The 24,520-nt window shown below is 43.5% G+C and overlaps 1 protein-coding gene across 3 annotated transcripts; it reads left to right on the top strand.

Moving 5' to 3' along the window:
• The first annotated feature begins 1,569 nt into the window (after nucleotides 1-1,569).
• Nucleotides 1,570-18,295, top strand: MFSD9 (major facilitator superfamily domain containing 9). Of its 3 annotated transcripts, XM_058684574.1 has the most exons (7): nucleotides 1,685-1,816; nucleotides 4,207-4,337; nucleotides 6,717-6,804; nucleotides 7,994-8,037; nucleotides 8,356-8,485; nucleotides 11,023-11,232; nucleotides 14,487-18,295. In XM_058684574.1, exons 3-7 carry the CDS (start codon nucleotides 6,735-6,737, stop codon nucleotides 15,275-15,277), a joined length of 1,245 nt encoding a protein of 414 aa, XP_058540557.1. In that variant the 5' UTR covers nucleotides 1,685-1,816; nucleotides 4,207-4,337; nucleotides 6,717-6,734; the 3' UTR covers nucleotides 15,278-18,295. The 3 variants fall into 3 exon arrangements, with proteins under 3 accessions (XP_058540556.1, XP_058540554.1, XP_058540557.1); XM_058684571.1 differs by lacking the exon at nucleotides 4,207-4,337 and having other exon boundaries at nucleotides 1,572-1,816; XM_058684573.1 differs by lacking the exons at nucleotides 4,207-4,337; nucleotides 7,994-8,037; nucleotides 8,356-8,485 and having other exon boundaries at nucleotides 1,570-1,816.
• Nucleotides 18,296-24,520: the final 6,225 nt, after the last annotated feature.

Genomic DNA, 24,520 nt, shown 5'->3' with positions numbered 1-24,520 from the left:
AAACACATTCCATCTGGAACCTAGTAAGTGCATTCCTATTGGTGAATTCTGCCTAATCTAGTGTTATAGTTTTCCCTCCTTAATCTGACACACTTAAAATTTCCTACCCTATACATTTCCAAGGTATGCTGATTATATATTAGCAGTCTTTCAATTCTTTTGGTGTGTAAGCAATTTTCTCTGAGGTCACAGTGTCTACCTGCCCCCTGGAGTATGCTGAGATTTTACCCTCATTATCTATCTAGTGAAACGTGAGTGGTTTCGATGGGTCTTGAGAAACAGGAGTATTCCTCTTCAAAGCACCTACCCCAGATGGGTTAACCATGCAAACTTCAGGAAGCACAGGAAGGCTAGTTTCCTTGGATACAAGAAGGCAAATTACTTCTAGAGGCAAAGAAGGCTCAGAGTGACTTGGGTGGGGGGCTCAAGCTTGTCAGATTCATCTGGTTCCAACCACACATCTCCACTCTAAATTTCAGTATCTCATTCTTTCCTGAACGGTGCCCTTTCACACGACAAACTTTGCAAGATCAAATCCAACAGATGTAGGCATTTAGCAACCTGCACAACTAAATTAAGATTTTTCATCAAAATCTCAGACCGAGAGAGGAGTAGGAACTAAGTTCCTAATAAGAGGGGCTAATAACCATAATGAATATTAAGTACTTACCATATGTCAGTCCCTGTGCCAAGTGATCGATATACACACTATTTGGCGTCATGCACTGCTTAATTCCTTTCATTGCACTCAAAATAAAATCTTAAAGCTCTGCCAGGGCCTTTTAGGTCCTGAATGATCAATCCTGCCTCCTGCTTATCTCCCTGATTACTCAGTTTGTTCAGAAAGTTTCCGCCATATTTTTATATATATATATATACACACACACACACACACACACACACACACACACACACACATATATATCCTCAACTTTCTCAGTCCACATGCCACCTCTCCCAAGCTTCCAAAAGAAAGCAGCTCACTCCCGGCCTTAGTTTTCATCTGGAAACAGGGCCTTTCTTCTACCACTTGTCACCGTATTATTTTATTTATCGTGTTCTTCTCTTATTTATTAGATGTTTCTGATTTATCACGTTTATTTATTACATGCTTATTATTAATTATTCCAGGCAACTGTAACCTCCCCTAGGGCTCAGGAAGCATTTGCAGGATCCTCACAGCTCTCTGAGATTAGTCTATTTCCGCTGCTTTTCCAACGGGCAAGCCGAAGTTTGGAGGGGCCAGAGGAACCTACTCCACGTCACTCAGAGCCCACTAGAGCCTAAGTCTTGAGTCTCCCAGGCTGGGCAGCCGCCACCCGGGGCGGGAGGGGGGGGGCGGAGGGGGGCATACTCTTTGGTGAAGCTCTTTACTGAACCCTCCCGTCCATGGAAACATAAAGCATCACCATTACCACAACAAAGCTGGCGCGTCTCTCACGCTCCACAGGCGCGCGCCGTCAGCTCCGCGTCCCGGGCCCAAACTGCGGCTGCGCACGGGGCCCGCCTCTCCCGGACCACCGCCGCGCAGCCTCGTGGAGCTACCCTCTGCGCAGGCGCACGCCGTTCGCTTCCGCACGGGGCGGGGCTGGCGTGCGGGGGCGGTTCCCGGCAGCGGCTGCGGTGGCCGCGCCCCCCAGCCAGTGTTCGCATGGAGCCTGGGGGTCGCCGCGGCCTGGCCTCCGCCGGGGGGCCGGCCTCGGCTACCCGGAAGCCAAGGCAGGAGCCGGGTGCCGGGGCTGAGGCGCGGGCTCCTGGCGCCAGTGCCGTCAGAGCCCGCCGCTTCCTGCTCTGCCTTTACCTGGTGGGCTTCTTGGTGAGTTCCGGGGCTGAGGTCGAAGGGCTGCGTCCTGGACCTGGAACCCAATTAGGGGTGGTTTTTTTCTTGAAGCTCGAGCGGTGGTAAGGTTCAGCCAGGGCTGGGAACCTGGGATCCGCCTGGTGGTGCTTCCTTACTTTTCAAGCCTCCTCTTGCTCCTAAACCCCTTCGCTCTGCCAGGCCATATTGCTTTATTGCCCCTAAGCGCTTTCTGGAGGGCCCAGTTCGCAGCTCCTGTGCCCCTCTTGCCCTCTGAAAGGCCCCCAGCACCAGCCTCAAGTGTGATCTGTGATCCAGCCGGGCTCAAAGGTGACCCCAGGTGTTAGATGCTGTGGTAGGTACTGCGCATGCAGGGTGGACAGTAAGGGCTAGTGGGCAAGCTTGAGGAAGTCCAGCTGATCTGGTGTCTGTAAATGTGCTAGGAATACACAGGCCTTTATGTCAGGCCAGGTCGCGGAAGTCTCTGTTGATGACCCCACTTGGAGAGAATTAGGCACATTTACACTAGGATTCCTGGTAGACTTGAGTGTTTAAAAATGCAAACCACAGTCTTTTTGATTGCCGAGTAATACTCCATTGTGTGTGTAGACACACACACACACACACACACGTCTTTATCCATTCATCCTTTGATGGACATTTGGGCTCTTTCCATATTTGGCTATTGTCGATAGGGCTGCTATAAGCATAGGGGTGCATGTGTCCCTTCGAAACAGCACACCTGTATTACCAACCAAAAAAAATGCAAACCACAGTGAATTATACACATCTCCCCTTCAACAAAGATTGGACAACGCAGATTTGGTTTTTTCATGATTTGTGTGTGTGTCCTGGTTAAATAAACAGCAGTTGTTATGATTTCCAATGTAGAATGGAAAGCTTAGAAAGATGAGTGTAGGATGGAGGAAGTCATCCATACATTCATCCATGTATTATTGATAGAATTTCAGAAAAGCTGCTATGTGGTAGATGCTTTAGAGCTCCAATCATTGTAATACATAGTCCCTGCTGGGAAGAATTTAACTGTCTTACTAGTAAGCTTGTGTTGGTAGTTCATGGGCCATTATCTCCAGGAACCCGAGATCCAACTCTTTACTCCTCTCTTTCCAAGTCTAGACCTGGTGCATTTGATCTGGTTGTGAGCCAACCCATGTTAGGGGAGAATTGGGACAAAGGTCCAGTAGGATTTCCTCTTTGCTGAGTCTCTATCTTGATGACAAAAGGAACTAGTCAGGTTAAACGTCCCTGGGAGAAGACTGCCTCGGCCGTGAATGGTCCCCAGTGTCACTAGGTCTTGGCAAAGAGGAATTATCGTTTTCTGCCCAGACGCAGGTTAAGACCACTGCTCCCCAGTATGATAGAGTCTGGATGCTGAGCCATGCTCAGCTAGGAGACGAGCAGGAAGGCAGTCTCCCTGCCCCCTCCTCACTGCAAGGTGTTCATCAGCCTGTAAAGTTTTAATGTTGACTTAATAGTTAAGACAATGATGAAAGCATTTTCACCAAGTCACTGTAAACACAGAGCCATGAAGCACTCAGGAGGGCAGCACTTCACACAGAAACTCTGCCTACAGTTAACCTTGCCCACCCTACCCCGCCCCAGGCTTAGTGCCTCCAGTTCCAGAATGCCTCAGCTTGGCATTCCTTAATCTTAGTTCAGTTTCAGGGTGTAAATACCTCTTCCACTTTCCATTCTAGTCACCCAGAATTCAAAACTATTGAGTGTGAGTGGTTCTGGAGATTTCGAAAGGGAGTTGGCTGCCATCCACCCTCTGGTAGGAGCTGGGTACTGTAAGCTACTGCTTCCCTCTCTCATATGGTACTACCGTCTGGTTCTGCCAGAGGAAGAGGATTTGGGCCCTCCCCTGGAAAGTCCGGATTGGAATTCAGAGAAACCAGCATGACCTAAAATTCAAAATTGTTTGAGTTTTTTAAATAAATGCACAGATCATTCATCACAGTCAGCGTCCCAACACAGATTTGAATATTCAGAGCTTCTCATATGTTGTGTATGCCCTGTGCACACAGTGAGTCTCATTTAGCAAGACTGATGTAAAATTTTAATAATTTGTTCAAGAGAATCATCAGGTCTCTAATATGTTCAGGGGAGAATGTAAGATTTCCCAAAAGTTAAAAGAGAGTAGGGATTTTTTTTTTTTTTAATGGAAAATGTAAGCAATTAAAAGGTGCAGCTTTGGGTATCCGTGAAGGATCTAATTGTTCTTTGTTACGTAACATCTAAGGAATATTATACATAACTTAGTTATTACTTTTAATATATTTAGAGATGTAAAGAGCCCTAAGACTTTCGAGAAAATGGTTTTGGATTAATAAGAGAGGAAGGGAACAAGATTAAAGAAGTCATTTGCCAAAGTGTTCTGTTTTTAGTTCTCATCTGGGCTTCCGGGTTTCAACTTGTTTAAGAAGGAAGACCAAGAAGGCCTTCTGGACCCTTTTCGGTTACCATTCTAAGATGGTGCTAAGATCTGTGATTTCAGTCCCTCTCCTCCAGATACACGGTGAGGTTCATATTTTATTTAATCGGCTGTAGTCAGGTCTCTTATTCTCTTATTAGCAATTTACTCATCACAAAATACTTTCAGGGTTCCTACCCTGAAAAAGATCCTGGACAGCGTATTCACCAGTTTTGACAGAGATGTAGCTGTTCCCATGAAAGGTGTAAGCGATCCCCACTCACCTGATTTCCTTATAAATGGTTACAGGCACGTGACCAGTTGCAACATTCAAAGCGCATGCAATGTGGGTGGTTTTGAAGAGCGTGTGGATTCACGGGAAGAGAGAGGTTGCCTTTTATAGTACAAGGGAAGACAGTTTTACAGCACAACTTCCCAAAAGAGCTAACACCAGCCTCCTTGGAAACATAATATTTTTCAGGCTCACATGAGCCTATGTTTTCTTATTACCTTCCATAAATCTCAACCTACTTAGTTATTTCTCTTCCATCCTTTATTTAGAATAACGTTTTGAAAGTTAAATGACAAGGGGCACTGGGAAGTTTTTGGAAAATAAAATCTTGTTGGACAATTGAGTTTCCTTTTCTGACAGATCAGAAAATTCAGTAGGTAACTGATGTATTTTGTTGCTTTTAAATGATACGATACATCAGTAGGCTGATGACACAAAGCTGACAGAAAACCCCACAAGGCATTGACTCAGACCCAAAAGAAATTTTAAGTAATCTTAATATCAAAATAATAAACCATAGTTCTTGTATAAATTTATGGGCTATTTAAGAACACTGGATAGTAACTATATGGCCACCTAAAGATGTCACTATGAAAAAGGGCCACTGAAAAGTGCATTTAGAGATTCATGTTTCTAAAATTAGGTGAAGGTATAGCCATCAGGAGAAGAGGCAGGCAAAAGATTCATTGTGGCTCAAAGAAAAAAATATTTTTCATGCATTTCTTTCTTTGTATTTAACCAGGATTATAACAAAAGGAATTCGGGTTGAATATAAAGAAAACTGTGTGTATGCCCAATGTACTTTCCTCCTTCTAAGCCAGTTGTAGAAAGTAACCAAGTAAAGTAGGAATGAGAACAAAACTCAAAGGAAAAATTAACAATCTATCTGTTCACTCAGAATACCTAGCAGGAAGGATCAGTACTTATCCCCAGTCCCGGAGAAGAGAAAAAATGTGTGAACTTCTATTGCATGTTAGACCTTTCTCATCCATTATGTCTTTTTTTTTTTTTTTTTTTTTTTTAATTTTTTTTTTTTTCAACGTTTTTTTATTTATTTTTGGGACAGAGAGAGACAGAGCATGAACGGGGGAGGGGCAGAGAGAGAGGGAGACACAGAATTGGAAACAGGCTCCAGGCTCCGAGCCATCGGCCCAGAGCCTGACGCGGGGCTCGAACTCACGGACCGCGAGATCGTGACCTGGCTGAAGTCGGACGCTTAACCGACTGCGCCACCCAGGCGCCCCCATCCATTATGTCTTTTAATGTACATCATATTTCTACCGGACAGGTATTAAATTATCCCCATTTTTTTACAGATGACAGCACTGATGCTTGGTGGCATTCAATAACTTTCCAAGCACACATGCTTAGGAAGTGTTGGAGCTGGAACTGAAAACTGTCTGACCCCAAATCCCATGCACTTTCATTGACCCAGCTGCGAAACATTGGCTTTCCCCACTACTCCAGCTGTCTTTCTCCTTCCTGCTTTGCTGAGACTTTCTTTTCAGATACTACCTTGTGAGGCTGTAAACCATGATTAGTTGCCTTCCTTAATTCTGGGAGGAAATTCATATTATTAAGCAAGGGATGCTTTGCCAAGGAATATGCATTATCCCTACTTCCTTTCCCACTTCATTACACACAAACATTTTTTTTTATTTAACTTCTGTCTCATAGCCTCCTTGCGTATTAAGGATCAATTACAGAGAAGCTGAGGTTGAATGATTCTAGGTTATGGGGATCAGGCATTTACACGTAGCAATTCTTATAACATTATCATTGTATTTTGATTCTTTGATAACTTTAACCTGATGAGTGTAGCATGCTACAGATACAATTATGATTTCTTGTTTGCTGAAAATTTTAGGTATTGTTTTTATTTCTTTTTTAATTTTTTTAACATTTATTCATTTTTGAGAGACAGAGCATGAGCAACAGAGGGGCAGAGAGAGAGGGAGACACAGAATCCAAAGCAGGCTCCAGGCTCTGAGCCGTCAGCACAGAGCCTGACGCGGGGCTCGAACCCGTGAACCGTGAGATCATGACCTGAGCCGAAGTCGGACACTCAACCGGCTGCGCCACCCAGACACCCCTGTTTTTATTTTTTTTAATCAGTTTGTTATTAGGATTACCACTTCGAGAACACCTAAGCTGCAGTTTCAATCGGAGGTAATTAGTGTTTTATTGTTTAGGATTTGTTTGGTGTAAGCATGGTCGTGCCTTTATTGAGCCTTCATGTCAAGTCTCTTGGAGCAAGTCCAACAGTTGCTGGAATAGTAGGTGAGTAGTTAATATTGCACATTTTCAGAGTGCTGAATTTTCAATCCTCTAGACTAAGACCCTAAAAAATAAATCAGTTACCCAAAGGTAAATTGAAAAGGGGACAAAAGGGATTTTCAGAATACTGAAAAATGTTGCCCTGGAGCAAATGCAGTTCGTCTTTTCCTAGATTACCTGTGTTCAGAAAGGTTTTGAGGTTTAGCATTATCCCCTTCCCCTTACCACGAGTGATATTACAGGTACTTCCTGAGCCTCTCCAAGGAGCTGGCTGTGTATGTTAAAGGGTAGGTATAGACTCCTGCCTGCAGGAGCCTGTAACCTAATGCAAGAAACCAGAGAAACACAACCTACAGAAATCAAGCCATGTGGCAAAGGGATTTGGGGTGAGCCCTGACAGATTGGTTGCAAGCTTCCTGCACCACCACCGGCATATCTTAGGGGGTTGTTAGGGTCCCTCTACCTGTGCAGCATAAAAACTGCACATCTGCAAGTTACTGACTCACCCAAGAGACAGAAAATAGGACTTGGGATTGTGCTAATGTACAAGAAACTGTTAAGACTGAGAGCCCTTGGTAATTCACAGGCTAGATAAGCAAATGTTTGGGGACAGCTGTGTACAAAATGTTTGGTAAGTCCTCCATGCCCTGATTTGTACTTCCTTGGAAGGTGGAATCATACTGGACCACACAGCAGCACGAAGGTATTTATGCAGAGCAGAAAGGACGTGTTATTTGACATAATGGGGGTAAAAGTGCTCTGTAAAACATTGTCAGTTCTTTATAAAACTGGAATGTTGGAGGCATATGAGATAATACAGCAGATTAAGACTCAGTAGAATTCTTGCTGATTTCAGATTTCTACTCCCCCCAAGTACTCTCTGTTCAGTCTTCTCAGCTGGGGGTGCACATCCTCACAAAGTGGGAGAAGGCCTCTCTCTCAGAGTCCCTGCGGGTGGCCCTTACCTTTAGTCTCTCTTTTGCTTCCTTCAGTTTTATTTTTGAAGGTCTTTTATTAAAAATTGTATTGCTTTACTCTTCCAACTGAAAAAAAAAGGGTAATTTCCTTTTAAAAATGGTCCTCCCCCCACCCCCAGTGTTTTTCTGTTAATTTCTTTGTAATTGTTACCATATTAATCCATTTTTTGTGATGGGTCCATCTGATTTTATTGATTTACGGATGTCTTTTGTAGGCTCCTCCTATGGCATTTTGCAGCTCTTTTCTAGCACATTGGTGGTAAGTTATCTCCCATCTGGCAACATATCTGGGTCACATTTTGGGGGTATTTCAGGGCACCTGCCTGGGTGGCTCAGTCGGTAAGCGTCTGACTTCAACTCAGGTCATGATCTCACCATTCGTGAGTTCGGGCTCTGTGCTGACGCTTGGAGCCTGGAGCCTGCTTCGGATTCTGTGTCTCCTCGCTCTCTGCCCCTCCCCACTCATGATCTCTCTCTTTCTCTCTCAAAAATAAATAAACTTTTTAAAATAATTAAAAACATTTTGGGGGCATTTCCATAGTTGTGGTGGACCTGCTGTGTTCCTTGCTTTCCTCAGGGCTGCTGGAGTGATGTGGTTGGAAGACGGTCTTCCTTGCTGGTGTGCATTCTGTTCAGTGCCCTGGGTTATCTGATTCTTGGAGCATCCACCAATGTGTTCCTGTTTGTCCTTGCTAGAGTCCCTGTGGGTGAGTCCTTGCCTTTGTGTGTGTGTGCACTCAAAATAAGTCAGTTACATGTATCTGTAGAAAGAGACTTCCCTTCTTGATTAGAGCTTATGTAAAAAAGGGAATAATGACAACAGCAAGAATAAGTGCAACACCAGCCGCTGCTGGTGGCGGAGCACTTCGTATCAGCCAGGCTCTGCTAACTCATGCCGAGCTCCAAAGCTTGCACATGACCGTCTGAAGCCCTTGCCGTCTGTCGGTGTGAATCATCACGCGGCTGCACAGACCTGTCTCCTTCCCATCGATCTGATCTCTGTGCGTTCAATCAGTAAGAATTTGTTCAACGTCTTTGGCCAGCACTGTGGTTACTGTTCTTTCTCTTGGCGAGCTGATGGTTTTGAAATTGGGCTTCCTGACTTCAAGTGGAGATTTATGGCTATGGCTTTCCCACAGCCTTCTGTGAATCTGGCTGCTGCTTGAGGGAGAGACTAGGATGACAATGTAGTGGCTCATGGGTTGGTTTCTGTTTCCAAACTGACGTTGAATGTTTCTGGCATTTTCGAAATAGCTTTTATTTTGTCCATTCATTGAAACATTTTGTCCTTTCTTTGAGACACCACTTGTGAATGCCGTCATAGTGTGGTGCGTAGGCAGTTCCTGTGGAAGCTTTTTATTCTCTCTTTGCCTTTCTCAGTTGTGAGAGCCCTGGAGTTTCAGTGTTTCTTTCTCCCCTTACTCAATAGAGCACTGACACACTGCTGCCCTGTGGACGAGTTTGCAGCACTGGATCTCTGCCCGTATTCAGTGAAGCTGCTTGTTTTTAACTAACACCCCAAAGGAACAGAGCATAAAATAAGTCCTTTTGACATGCAGTTAATGATCACCTTATTTGGGATTTTCACCCCAAATGTATGTGTATTCCGTCACATACATTCTTACTCTTCAAAAACTTACTTTTGAGTTTACCCTCCAGGATTCATGCTGCGCCTTTCTATTGACCCAAAAAAAAAAATGTTTATGAAGGTCTTTGCTTTGGATGTGAACAGTCATTAAAATGTTTTTATTTAATATGACGTGAGCCTGGTTTGAGTAATGATAGTTCTGTTAGGTGAACGTCATACTCTTTGCCAACAGGAGAGCTATACATAAAAGTTCTTTCTTGCTATGGGAACCTCTCAGTGCTTGGTGGCCCGGGGATGTGACGGAGCCCTGGGAAGCCTTGCCGGGGTTGTGCCACGCAATGTCCTGTGTAGATTCAGGTCCTTGTATCCTGAAGGTGAACCTGAGGGAGGTTGAAGTACCAGAAGCAGACCTTTGGTTTTCCCCTCCTCCGTCTGTCCCCTAGCCCAGCCTCTGAAATGTACCAGAAAGCTAGTCTGGGTTGCTCACCGCATACTCTCACCACATTCCTCCTTCCTTAGGTGTGTGAGGTGAACCCGACATCGGTATCATTTCAAAATAAACACAGTACTATAATCACAGGAACATAATCTATCAAGCCTCTTAGGAATCATCTTCCGGCCCCGTCCTTTCTCACATTCAAGGAAATAGGTCTAGAGAGAGTCTCTACCTAATTACCAAAGGGATTTATAAGTTTGCTTCCCAGAGAGGCTGGTTATCAGGCAAACACCCTCTCTGATGTTTAGACACAGCTGGGTATAGAACTCACCATCAGTGTGCTGGCAGAGTGATGTGTGGAGTTAAACTTCTTTCAAGAAGATCGTTGGAAACTGTTGTGTTACATCACAGTTGGGAGAAAATTCAGGCAGACCCTGCAGGAGCATTGATCGAGTGCCTGCTATGCATCAATCAACATTGTGGGCAAGCTGTGTTACCAGAATGCACAGTCTGTTCAGCATATGGAAGTATGACGCAGACAAGTCAAATACATCAGCAGAAGTAGGAGGAATATGAAGTTGTAACATATAATTGAATCTCTTATTAAGCCATGTCACAGCTTTCAGTTTGTTTAGTCAACCAATTCATAACCCTGTCACTAATAGAAAATCAGTTGGTGTTGTTTAGATGACCGTGTCATCATATTTTTATATTTTTACTCCCTATCCTTCTTGCCGGTTCTGTTTCTCTCTGTAACAATTATCACCTTTATACACATACACACACACACACACACACACACACACACACACACACAGGCTCTGTGAAGATAAATACATTTGTGTCAAGGGTCAAAGTTAATGCTGGATGTATAGTAGGTATGCAGTGAATGTTTATTCACAGAATGAATGAATAAAGAATGATACATCTCTGTAGAGAAGCCACCATGAATTGCACTTGGCTAACAGAGAGGACCGGAGATACTGGGATGTCAGGGTGGGAGGTGGGGAAGCTGAGGATCCAGGGCTTCACCACCAGGGATAAGTTGACCAACTAGGACTGTGGGGCTCGACCGGGAGTCCAGTCACGGAGGCATCAAACTTCAGAGCTTAGACATTCGAAGAGAGTGGAGACTAGAACTCTTGTCAGTGATAGAGATGAAATGCAAGATACTTTTGGTCTGAAAAATGTCACAGAGCATGTTTCTTGTCCCCTTACAGGTATTTTTAAACACACACTCTCCATTTCAAGAGCTCTGCTCTCTGATCTGGTTGCAGAGAAGGAACGACCCCTAGTAATTGGACAGTTCAATGCAGCCTCTGGTGTGGGCTTCATCTTGGGCCCCATGGTTGGTGGATATCTTACTGAGTTAGATGGTGGATTTTATCTAACAGCCTTCATCTGTTTTTCTGTCTTCATTCTCAATGCTGGTAAGTTGACATTTCATCATAAGAAGACTGTTTAGTTTATGCATTCACACGGATTTACTTTTATCTCCTTACAATTTGTTGTTCTTAAAATAGGCGGATTTTTGTTGTTCCACTCTAGTTAACATACAGTGTTCTATTAGTGTCAGGCGTACAATACAGTGATTCAGCCATTCTGTACATGACTCCGTGTTCATCCTGTTAAGCATATTCTTAACCCCCTTCACCCCTCACCTTAGAATAAGTAGACTTATAATTTGAAGTTGGACCACTTCATCCCCTGCTACAGACCCCCCCCCCCATGTCTTTCCATCATGCTAAAAGCACATATGTGTCTCATACAGCCAGCGTAGTGGTGAGCTGGCCCTGCCCCTCACTCTGCCTCCCTCCGTATGCGTCAGCCACACTGGCTTCCTGGTCGACCTCACACACACCAGGCTCATTCCCACAGGAGGGCACTGCAATTTGCTCTTTCCTCCGCCTACAGCATTCTTCCCAAATATCTTTACTGGGTCTTTCTTCTTATCATTCAGGTGTCAAATATTTTCTTCCTTGGAAAGGCCTCCCCTGATGATCCTGTTTAAAATAACTCCCATTTTCCTGACAGCACTTCTGAAATTATATTAGAAATGTGTTTTCTTGCTTCTATTCTTTCTGTCCCTCTCCTCCCCACCTCCCCACACATACCATTAGAAAGTAAACACCACAGGCATAGGGGTTTGCTCATTGTTGTCACTCCTGCCCAGAACATGCCAGGCATAAAACTGAATTCAATAATATTTGATGAATCAAAGAATACTGACTGGACTGTGAGCCCCTGGATACAGGGTCAGTTACCTGAAGCAAAGAAGATGAACCTCTTTGCCCAGAAACTGGAACGTGGATGAGCCTTAGATGAACAACTTTATAAGCAAGAAGAGTGATTCACGTTATTCAGTTTTTCTTTTTTTTTTTAATTCACGTGAACGGGGTATGGGTGTGTGGGGTGTGTGTGTGTGTGTGTGTGTGTTATTCAGTTTTTCTTAAATGTAACGCTAACCTACTGCACCATTTTCAGTCTTTGTATTCAGGGCTCCACATTGGTGATGAATTCCATGTTGAGCTAGGATTTCACACTCAGGAAGCAGAGTCCGTGGGTTCAGTGTCAGTCCTCACATGAATACTTTATGATTTCCTGCCAGAAGTTTAACCTGCAGCCTCAACCAGGAGGCAAAGTCTGATGGATTAGTGTAAATCTAGATAATACTTTAAGCACCTGACCAGTTGGTGTGGCCAGGTACCTTCCCACACGAAGGAATGTGATGAATGCGATAGCACTCGAAGTCAGAAGTCAGTGTGTAAACGAAGAACATGATTACGGAGTTCTGTTTTGGATTCTCCAGCGGTGCTGCTGTTTAATATTTTGCCCTCACCTAAGCCTGTGAATGGGTCTGAGTCAGTCAGGGATACATTCACCTGCAAGCGTTCTCAACCACAATGGCTAAAAAAAGTAATAGGGGTTTATCTTACACTCTTAAGAAATGTGGAGGTCGCTGGACCAAGCTGATGCAGGAAATAGCAGAGGAGAGCAAGGTGGGGTGAGGGGCTGGAGAGCAGACAGTGTCTCACACGGGGCTTTGGCCTAACAGTGCATTGAACTCAGTGCACAGTGTTTGTTTTTGTTTTTGGTTTTTTTTCCCCTCAACAACTTCAACTGTTTTCCTCAACCCTCTTTACCCCTTCAGCTTCTCGTATCCTCTGTCTGATCTGCCCTGTTGCCTGAGAAAGGCCTTTTATGTCTTTTTTCCACAATTTCTGTTTTCAGACAGAAGTCTAATGGACTTAGATTCAGATTCCTGCTTTGCCACTTTTTAGCGTGGGCCTTGGGTGGGTTGCCTCAGTTCCTCATCCGTAAAACAGGGTGACAACACTCCTGTGCTTGTTAGGACGAACACCATAGGCCTTGCACACAAGCAGCTCACCCCTCTGAGTCGAGTATGGGAAGCCCTCAGTAAATGTTAGTTGCTGTCATGATTATCATCTTATTATTATTTTAATTATACTCTTCCTCTCAGTCTTCCAGGGACAAGCCTTTCTCATTTTTATCAAGATTCTATGAAATGTCTAAGGGCCCTTTTAAAGATCAGAAGAGGTGGAAAGTCTAGGCCTGCATTCTTGTGTGGTTAGTTTCCTGTCATAAATTAGTCCCTGGCTAATAGTCCACCTGTACTATATTTGGAGAAACCACACACACAGATGTAGCTGCTGAAAACAGCATGAAGTGGCCTGAATGGTCACTGGTCCAAGTTGAATTTAAGTGTGGAAGGACTGAGAACCCAACAGCATGAGTTTGGAAAAGATATCCTAGAATGGCAAGCTGGAATTCAGTTTTAAGACATTTGGGGGCATGGATTGGCCATGCCAATAGGTCATTCTACTTGGATGGCATGGGATAAATAAAACAATCATGGCAGGAATGTGCCAGTCACAAGGGTGGAGGTGGGATTATCTGAATAGGAATGGAGCTGCTGTGTCAGGTCATGCATCACGGTCTGTGAGAATGGCACCCCCAGAGATTTTGAGGTGTGACTCACGAAAGCACATGATGGCCTTGACTAGGGGCAGATCCAAGCAGGTGCTTTCTGATGGGTCCTGGGTGTCAAGCTGTCCCTCCCCGGCTGTCTCTGTTCACAGCATCCTGTGCTTCCCCTAATTTAGCACTTACCCTGTAATCCAGTTGCTTTGCTTGTCCAAACCCCCTTTTAGACTTAAATTCCTTGAGGGCAGGGATTATATAGGCCTGGTCTTGTTGGTTAATATATTCCTACTATTCAGCACAGAATTTAGCATTTAGGAAGCATAAATATTCAGTATTCGAACGGATGAAATACGGGTGGTGAATGAATGGGTGGATGGATGGGTAGGTAGATAGTGGATAGGTGGAGAATTAGAAGGTAATGATGGGAAGAATTTAAACATACAGCATGAGAACTTAGATATTGCATGATATAGGAAACCAGCTCTTGAGATGGGAAAAAAGTGAACATTTTGTAGGTGTAGGTTTTGGGTTTTTTAGGTGAATCGCAGAATTCTGCGATCAAAATGGGGTAGAAGGAGCTGTGGGAATAGTTAAAAACTGGATTCAAAAATACAGATGGGTAAACATACTAATACAGAAATACAGAGTAGCAATCCCTTACAATTGCTCACCCCCATGGGGGCGCTGTGGGATTCAGGGCGTGCAGCCTGCTGTGACCGATCCTATGCCATCTTAACAGGGCTGGTTTGGCTGTTTCCATGGCGGGATGCCGAGCTCACCAGTACAGAGAAAGGCCTGCCAGTGGGTAAGAACCCCGCACTTTGGGGAAAGACAGACTGCGAAGTGCAGGAAGCGGCCGCCCCCTGCCAGAGCAGGGCCAGTGGGAAGCCTGCCAGGCCGCCCTGGGTGGAGGTCGCTTCCACCCTGCGGGACATGAAGAGCCTGATATTTTCCGAAATGTGGGACATCTTTATGGTGCGCTTGCTGATGGCCGTGGCGGCCATGCTCTACTACAGTAACTTCATGGTGGGCCTGCAGGAGCGCTTCGGGGTGCGGCCGCGGGCGGCCGGCTACCTCATCAGCTACAGCAGCGCCCTGGGCGCCCTGGCCGGCCTGGCGCTGGGGCCCATCCTGCGGCTGTACCGGCACGACGGCCACGCGGTCCTGCTGCACTCGAGCGCGCTCACCTGCGTGCTGCTGCTGCTGCACGCCGCCACCCACACGGTGGCCGTGGCCGTGCTCTGCGCCTCGCTGCTGGCCGTCTCCACCGCCGTGGGCAGGACCTGCATCACCGACCTGCAGCTGGCTGCGGGAGGGGCGCAGGCCAGCGGCACCGTCATCGGTGTGGGGCAGTCGGTCACGGCCGTGGGCCGGATCGTCGCCCCCCTCCTTTCGGGGGTCGCGCAGGAGGTCAGCCCATGCGGGCCCCCCAGCCTGGGGGCTGTCCTGGCCCTCGTGGCGATTTTCATAATGTCAGTGAACAGACCCCGCTATGGGCGTGGGGGCAGAGACAAATTAAAAAGCGAGTAGAATGGAAGTGGACGGGCAAGAAACCAACTCCGAGGCTGTGAAGGAGGGATGGTTCCCCAGCGGGTGTGCCGCGTCGATAGACGTCCAGGTCCATCCTGCTGGATGATCAGAAGTCATCTTTGTCAAAGGGGAAGGTATTAAACGTTCTGTAAAAGTCTCCTCTTCGCACCCAACCAGCGGGGTTAAAATTTTCCAGGGAAAGCACTACCAGCTTTGGGAGAGGGGGATGGTGGTAGGTTAACAGAAGGTGATATGCTTCCCTGCTAAGTAAAACTTAGGGTATCACGTTAATAAAGCGATCCACTGGGACACAGGTGTCATCTCAAAATGCGTAAACTAAGAGGGGGCCTTTCTGCTATGAGAATCCTAGAGATGGAAGAAGCTGCTTTACTGAAACTCGCCTGTCACTCTCTCAAGTCATAACAAGGTTATGAGTTCTAGTTCCCCCTGGGAAACCGGGAAAATCAGATAGCTGGCCCCAGAGACTGATTCGGGGGGCCTCAGGAAGGCCCAGAAACCTGTATTTTATCAGCACCACTTGCACTTTCTCATGGAGGCAGAAAAAGGATCATTCAGAGACCATACTGGTTTTGAGTCAAGTCAAAAGCCAGAAACTTGGTTGTGTTTATGAATAGCTAACCCAGTTCGAACTATTAAAATTAAACGATCACAGTGTGTGACATTTCCCCGAGTTTTTGGCAGTCATGCTCCATAATAGGAGAAACAGGTTCCTGGGCCCCGTCCCCTGTGTCCACTGCCTCTGAAGCCCCACGGTCTGCAGAGAGCTGGTTGTTGTTCGTTTGGCCAGTTCTCCCTGGATTATCCGGGCATGAACTGCTCCCAGAAGCCAGTGGTCCAGCAGGTGCATCAGTTGGATGGTGGTAGAGCCCAGTGGAGAAGCCAAAGCACAGGACTGCCTTTAAGATGACATCTCATGCAGTGTAAGAGTCAGGTGTCCTGCCTCATCAGAGCGATCTTAGTTCTACAGCATCTTATGTTAAAAGTCATTTCCTTTATCTCTTTTTACTATCACGACTGGGAACGAAAGAGCTGTGCTGATCTACAGGGAAATGTTTTGGTGTGCCTTTTCCTAGGCCCAAACTGCCATTCCAAAAGTAGGGCCCCAGGGTCCAGCCAAGAGGCCCAGAGTGAAGGTTGGCACAAACTCCCAAGAGCATCTGCGAGGCTCTTGCTATTTGGATGATGTCCGCCATTAATAAAAATTACTTTGGAGCCCCTTCTATTTTCCTCACCCAAACTACCACAGTTCATATTCCCTTCATTCTTTTTAAGTGGTCCACTAGGAACTTATTCCTGTTCTCAGCCTAACACATGTATAATTGTAAATGATACTTTAGTACACTAATCAGTTGTAACGTTAATACTAGTATGTAAAGCAGAAAAAAAATGTTTCTCTATTTTTAGAAGTTGTGTGTGGGGTAAACTCATACCTTTATGAGAAAGAATTAATTGGATGTTTGAAGGTTGTCATTTCTCCTATCTGGCTGCAAAGAAAATATTAACTTTTTATTAAGTGTTATAATTGTGAACTTTTATACAAGCGCTAAATGCTTTTGGTGAAACCAAAATATGATATACAATGGTGTTGGCCCTTAAGGAGCACACCAAATCATCATAGAGGTTAGACTCAAAAGACAAGAAGTAATCATGGGTTTATGCAATGAAGTAGAATTTCTCCGAAGATTATCCTTTCTGTGAACTCAGAAATAGACAAGTTTCTTAGGCATTCTTTAATATAGTCATTATTAAATGTTTCAAATCATAGGACTTTAATTTTGAAGTTAAATAAAGCCTACAAATTTATTAAGGCTTTACAATTAACCAGACCTCTGGAAATCCCGAAAACCAGGGTTGATCTTAGTATAGAAGAGTAGAGAAACATTTTCGTTATTCTCCACACTTATGTTTTTTTAGAGAAATATTATACAGGCATACTTTGTCTTATTGCACCTCATTTTATTGTGCATCACAGATACTGTGTTTTTTACAAACCGAAGGCTTGTGGCAACCCTGCATCAAGCAAGTCTGTTTGCGCCATTTTTTCCAATAGCATTTGCTTGCTTTGTGTCTCTGTGTCACGTTTTGGTCATTCTCACAGTATTTCCAGTTTTTTCACTGTATTTGGTCTGGTGATATGTGATCAGTGAACTTAGGTTTTCCTCTCATAACTGTTTTGGGGTGCCATGAACCACACCCATATAAGATGGTGAATTTAATCAATACTTGTTATGTGTTCCAACTGCTTTACCAACTGGCTGGTCACCTGTCTCTTGCCCTCTCCTCGGGCCTCCCTATTTCTTGAGACCCAACAGTACTGAAATCGGTCCAGTTAACAACCCTACCGTGGCCCATAAGTGTTCAAGGCAAAGGAAGAATCAATCGATGTGGCAAACTTCCTTGCTGTCTTACGTTAAGAAATTGCCACAGCCACCCCAGCCTTCAGCAACCACCACCCTGATCAACATTGAGAAAAGATCCTCCAACCAGCAAAAAGATTACCACTCACAGAAAGCTCAGAGGGTGGTTGGCATTTTTTAGCAATAAAGTATTCTTCACTAAGGTATGGACATTGTTTTTTTAGACATAATGCTACTAGTAAAGTTAATAGACTACACTACAGTATAAACATAAGTTTTATACATAAGAAACCAACAAATGCATTTTACTCGCTTTATTGCAATATCCACTGTATTGCGATGGTCTGGACCAAACCCACAGTACCACTGATATATGCCTGGAGTTCCTCTTACGTGGTCCAACGTATTGCTCTTCAAAAGTGTGTTCCAGGAACCAGCAACGTCCACATCCCCAGGAGTTTGTTAGACGTGTAAACACTCGTGCCCCACCACAGAGCTGCTGGGAACCACTCTCACAAGATACCCAGCTGCTTTGTATGTACAGTAAATTTTTAAAACCACTGGTCTAATGGACAGTATTTGTATGACTTGTGGAATATGATCTCAGGGAAATTAAATCTGCTCAACTAAAGTTTGTGTTGTTTTGTTTTTAAGCTCTTGAGTAACTTGTGTAAAATTTCCGAAGTATGTAGGTTGAGCCACATGAAATTGCCATTTTTCTAAGTCAAAAATAACCGCAGTTTCACATGATTCAACTTAGTATTATATGGAATCTTATTTTAGGGGCATTGAACTTGCCTGAGAAGTTTATAAAGGAAATGGCACCCTTTCACCATTATGCCAGCCACAACTTATAAGTTCTGTGACTCAGCCTCAGGGTTTTGGGTTCTGAATACTTGGCCTTCTCCACAGAAGGAAGGTATACCTCGCCCTCAAGTCCAGAGAGATGAGCAAAATTCACAAAGGGAGCAGGGCATTCCTGGCCAGGGCAGTGACCCGTGCAAGGCTCCGAAACCCAGGCCGTGTGGGTCAAGAGTGATGTCTGCAGCACACAGAAGGGGCTAGAATCAGTGCTGCATATTAGAGTCACCTGATGCCCAGAGCTTGCCCTGGACCTTGAGAACCAGACTCTAAAGTGCCCCAGAGTTGAGAGTGTCTGGCTTAGAACATGGAGGTTCTTGTGTACCATGCTCAGGAGTGAGCTTCATTCTCACAGATGGGGGTGGGGCGGGGGGGGGGGTAGCCACTGAAGAATTCATGTTGGAGAATGCTCCCAGGCTTTATGTTAAAGGTCCCTCTGGGGCGGGAATCCAAGAGGAACATAAGGGAGAAGTGGTCATGCGCACTGAGGGAGGCAGGTAGGGCACAAAATTTTCTGAAAGGCCTGGAGAGTATCAGCTTGTGACCTCCAGGGAGATTCTGGAAGGGGCCGTGGGCAACACCCACGTGTCTGGTCCAGGTGGAGGTCAGGCAATGTTAGAAAGTCTGGTAACGAGTGTTGAGCACATTCTGCCCCTTCCTATGTTAGCTGGCAGAGAACACGTGTGGGCATTTATGGAAGTTTGTTCTCTGCATGTTCAGAACATTAAGAAGGCGTCTTTTCCTGAGGACATTTCTATAAGAAATTTAGACATCTGTGGGGGAGGGGAAATGTCAATCCACTTAGGAGAAATTTCAGGCATTTGGGCGCCTGCTACAAGAGAATGGCTTTTTATTTGGAGTGTGAGTGTAGCCAGCATGGTAATTCTCCATGTCCTATTCCTCCTGGAAACTTAAGCCTTTAAGAAGTCTCTGAAATAGGGGCACCTGGGTGGCTCAGTCGGTTGGGCATCCAACTTCAGCCCAGGTCATGATCTCCTGGTCCTTGGGTTCAAGCCCCACATAGGGCTCTGTGCTGACTGCTCAGGGCCTGAAGCCTGCTCAGGATTCTATGTCTCCCTCTCTCTCTATGCCCCTCCCCTGTTCATGCTCTGTCTTGCTCTGTCTCTCAAAAATAAATGTTAGAAAAAGATTTTTTTTTAAAGAAGTCTCTGAAATAAGAGATTCCACAATAGAGATCTAGCCAGATCTAGCCAGGATGATGTATAACGTGACTTCTCTCAGAACAGGGTGATGAACTGAAAAAATAATTTTCTGTCCTAAAACTTTATTTTTCCTGAAGAACTTGCCAGTTGCAAGTAATAATTTTCTTTAATCATACAACTCCTTTAAAATTATAATGAAGTGTTGTCATTTATTCTAATTGTCATTTTTAGGAGCCATTGCTGTATCCTGATACATATTTTACATCAGTATCCAGAAGCACCTGAAAATGTTAACTTCCAGTTACTGTAGAAACATGCTCTAATAGTAAGAACAACAAGCTTTTGGCTTTGCACACCATCTACTAATACCAAATATACACATAATCTGAAATTTACTGCACACCGTTGGTAAGCAAATTGTTTTAAGATATCTCATCGATAGGATTTATTTTTAATCAATCAGGTACACAAATGCTAACTTATTTTAAAACATTATTTTACTTTAGATTTCTCACTTTTCCCAATGGATTGTCTAATCCCACTACTTTACAGACAGCTGCATATGAAAACAATACAATTTCTACTGTTTTTGTGATTCAGTACATTGTAAGAAATAGTGTGGATTTTATCTGGAATTGGACACTCTCAAACAGCTTGTGCTGTTCCTTGAGGGGAAAAGATAATTATAAACATTAAAGAAGGAGGTGTTAATTATTACCAATAATTATACACATAAACTATAGCATAAAAGTGGACTATAAGTATCTTGTTAGAATGAAAAACTGTGTTTTAATCAGTCTTGATTTAAACTATACTACATCCTGATAAATAAACATCTTTTTTCCAAAATATACACTGTGGCGGGGGATAAAAGTAGTTAAAGTACCTATTAATAGTTGCAGTTTACAACATGGAATAGGAGATGTCCTTTCTTCAGGCTTATCAAAGAATCTCTTACATTTTGAATCACTGGGACTCAGGTTCTTATCCATATTGAGAATTATTTTTTTATGTGATAGCTTACCCACCTAAATCTCTCCTGAGTTTACCCAATGAAATTGAGACCACATGAACTATCCAGAATGAACCTGATGTAATAAATGCATTTGCTGCTGACTTGGGGCCTGGCCCTTGTGAGTGGGAGTGCATGTGAATGGGTGCACGGTCCGGCTTGCCTTGGTCATGACGCCTGGGCATCAAGCCAACTCCTGACCAGTGCCAGGTGGTAATGACACGGGTAAGGGTGATCGTTTTCTCCTGGGCACCTTCAAAGCACCTTCCCTGTGCCATCTTTTTGGAATGAGTAACACAACAGAGTATACTGAGTTGTGACGCCATTCAAAGTAACTTTCCAGCTAAAGGTAAGAACTTGAACTAGACGCCCAGCGGTAAGAGGTACTTGTGGTAGCAAGCGAAACCACAGGTAAGTGGTTTCGATCGGGTACGAAACGTTAGTGAAAACCTAAAAATGTGATCTGTTGGTACGCAGCCCTGCATAAATCATCTCTAAAAATCATTCTTTAAGACAGTGGATGGCATTAACCTAATTTGTTTTCCTTGTGTTTCCTTGTGTTTGGAAAGCAGCATTCAATATTCCAGAGCATGCATTATCTTCGAGCCCTTTACAAAAGGGTCTGTTGACATACAGAAAATTAAGGGGCACCTGGGTGGCTCAGTCAGTTAAGAATCTGACTCTTGATTTCGGCTCAAGCCGAGATCTCAGTGTCGAGATCAAGGCCCACATCAGGCTGTGCATGGAGCCTGCTTAAGATTCTCCCTCCCTCTGCCCCTCGCCCACTGGTGCAGGCCCTCTGGCACTCTCAAAAAAAAAAAAAAAAAAAAATTAATGGACCAGTTAAAATCTTCATTCCTTTAATCAGGTTCTTTAACACGGTAGCAATGTTAGCCCTGTTTAAGATATGTGTGTTTGAAATTAAAACAACTGAAATTTTTAATACTCTTGAATTCTTACCTTTCACTAATTCCAGCTATCATGCCTCCATTTTAGCACAAATGAGAGTGGTTTTGATACATAAATGTAAAAAGTGGAATTTGGGGAACTGTCCTGGTTTCTTGTGATGCATGATTTTCTCCACGGTGATTAAGTATTTCCATTTACGCTTATTCCATTAAATGTTTCCACTCCATAGTGATTTAACCCTTAGACTTTTGTATACTTCACAGACACCAGGAAAACTTCTTTGTTGGTGTACATCTATAAAATTTGTTTGGCAAGCAGTGACCATGACTAGATGCAGAGAGCCTTGTTTAAATTAGAAATGTTGTTACCACTTGCACTGAGGACAAGACCCAGTGAAATAATAAAAAAAAAAAAAAAAAGGAGAAATGTACATTTGAATATTTAATTCAAGGTATTTTTTTACAGTAGTGAAAATCAGAAAAGTCCCCGCCAATGTGTCTGGCATTCTGTCTACTGGGCATCTCATGGAGGGACAGTTCAACACCGCACAATACAAGGATAAAAGATCCCCATGAAACCTATGTGACATAAAAGCACTGAAGTAGGTGCTGAGCCATTCAAAATAATCAATATGCTGTGCAGATTGAAAATTTGGTAATCCGTTTGCAGTAGATATATTCACTCTACACACAGAAACACTTACTTCTCTGACCAGACAGTTAAGAGAGCTAGCCACATTTTAATGACTCTTTATAGAGGTAGTAAAATAGAATTTTCTTTGAGAAAAAATGTAGAAAATTAGAGAACAAAAGGGATCAAAAAGCCGTGTACCATTGCAACATTAAAGACGTTCACAACTAACCACGTGGGTGCTTGGTCTGCACATCTATGGTGGGCGACCATGTTTGAGGGTGTCAGCCACATGTGGAGTGAATGACATCGTAAAAAGTTCTGAAGGGAGGCGTCAGTTTTCTTGAACAAAGAGCTGTGGTCACTGGCAGGCAGCAGTTACCCAAAAGGGGCTCTCACTGCCTTACAAATGGATTGAAGAAAGGGCCTGGTTAAAATATCAGAGATAAAGTACCAGCAAGCTACTTGTTTTGCTCTAAAAGAAAACAAAAACAGAAACAAACAAACAAACAAAAAAAACATTCACACACACAAAATCTCAGATAATGAGACAGTTGAGTCAGGAGCCAAAATCTCGTTCATCTCAACAAAGGGAAATCAACATACTGTGTTCAGGCTTTGGCAGGTGATGCCAACAGCTACTTCAACTGGACAAAGAAATCTCTTTAATAACTCCTCAGAGAAGAAAGTCAAGTGTGAACTTTGAGCTAACAAAATATTACAGTTCTCACACTTGTCTATAAAATGCCAGTTTTCACATAGACATGATTTGGGCAGGATAACAAATGGAAAACATGCTGAGACATGTAATATATAACTACTTCTCTATGCTCTTTATATAAATAAACACTCCCTTCCCCCACTACAAAGCTCAGAAAAAGCCGAAGGCAATTTCATCCCAGATATTCTGGGGGCTCATACATAAAACACATGTTTTTTAAAAGTATCGAACTCTGGAGCCAATTTCTAGTTGTTTGCTAACTGGCCTAACTGTTCCCAACAGTCAGCCCTTAACGTTAAATGTAAAGAAACAAGCCTTGACCTTGCACTTTACAGGTTTCAAGTCAAATCTGTTACAACAATCACCAAACACCCATCAAAATTCTACAGTTACACTGGAACTTTGGTTGGATCAAGTATTGCTTGAAATAGGGGAATCATTTACAAAGGGTCTGGGATAGGTCTGTCCTACAGAAAATTTAGACTGTTTTGATATTTAATAGGTATCATATTCTCTCCTATAGTGTCTAGAACTTAATTTTTTTTGAAAAAAAAAAGTATAGAAAAAAGCGAAATGAAGTCAAGGTTATTTTTCATTGCTTTTGTCATTCAAAAAATAAGAAAAAATTTAAATTGATGATGACATTAAGTGCTCCTTTTTTTGTTTTGTTTTTTGGAAGTTTACACAATGTCAACCAAATTCTTTATTGACTTTTAATCAGTGCTAGATGAACTTGGTCTACCTGCTTAACAGGAAGAAATATAACAAAAATTTTCAGGTTTTCTCCTTCGGTTCTAGAAAACTGGACTCCTTATACTATTTATTATTCTAGGACACCAGGAAAAATCAGAAGTTTATTTTTAAGGTCATTTTCCATTTTAACCTCTTTTTTTTTTTCAGTCCTCATTAACTTCTAAAAATTTATTCTGGACATTCTCAAAAATATTCATCCCATCTCTTCATGAATCATATTCCTATAGTAAAATTCTAAAAGTCAGTTTTAATTTCTTTTCTGCAGATGAAATATATGTATTCTTATATAAATATTTTTGCTTAAAATTAAGATATTTGGCACAGAGTCCTCAGCCTACAGTTTCCAAATTGTGGCTGTGCCACTTTCCACTGGGCAACGTGGAAGAGTTTGGGAAGGAAATGGTGCTCTTGATGAACTTGTACCTCGTGTCCTTATCTCTCCCTCCGCCTCACACCCAGCAATCTAGCAGTATTCCAAGACTGTAGAACACTCGAGAAAGGGTGGAAGATTCATTTTCCATGTCAATGGGGAGGAAGGAAGGGGGTAGGAGAAGTGTTGCTGAGGATTTCTGAGTACTGAGTCTTCGTTTAATTTATTCATGTTTTTCCACCAACAATACCGTGGCCCCTTGTGTCCTCTGCTGCATCTCCAACGTGCACCCAGGGGACAAAATGTGTGGCCGGGTTTGTATCTAAACCCAGACATTTAGAGTCTTGTTCTAGTCAAGTTTTAAAAGGGAGTTTTTCAGGAAAGAAAAAAAAAACAAAAACAAAAAACCAAGATGGCAATAAAATCTACAGTTTAAGAGACAGAAA

This window comes from Neofelis nebulosa, chromosome 9 (assembly GCF_028018385.1).
Source record: "Neofelis nebulosa isolate mNeoNeb1 chromosome 9, mNeoNeb1.pri, whole genome shotgun sequence".
NCBI lineage: Eukaryota > Metazoa > Chordata > Mammalia > Carnivora > Felidae > Neofelis > Neofelis nebulosa.
The sequence above is the reverse complement of the archived record's forward strand: the minus strand, read 5'-3'. Positions and strand labels throughout refer to the sequence as shown.

Bases quoted from the DNA above. Each gene is read 5' to 3' on its own strand.
- MFSD9 (XM_058684571.1), top strand. From the start codon at position 1,652: ATGGAGCCTGGGGGTCGCCGCGGCCTGGCCTCCGCCGGGGGGCCGGCC. The intron at 1,817-6,716 runs GTGAGTTCCGGG...TTTATTGTTTAG, and splicing joins TTTACCTGGTGGGCTTCTTG to GATTTGTTTGGTGTAAGCAT. The intron at 8,038-8,355 runs GTAAGTTATCTC...TGCTTTCCTCAG, and splicing joins TCTTTTCTAGCACATTGGTG to GGCTGCTGGAGTGATGTGGT.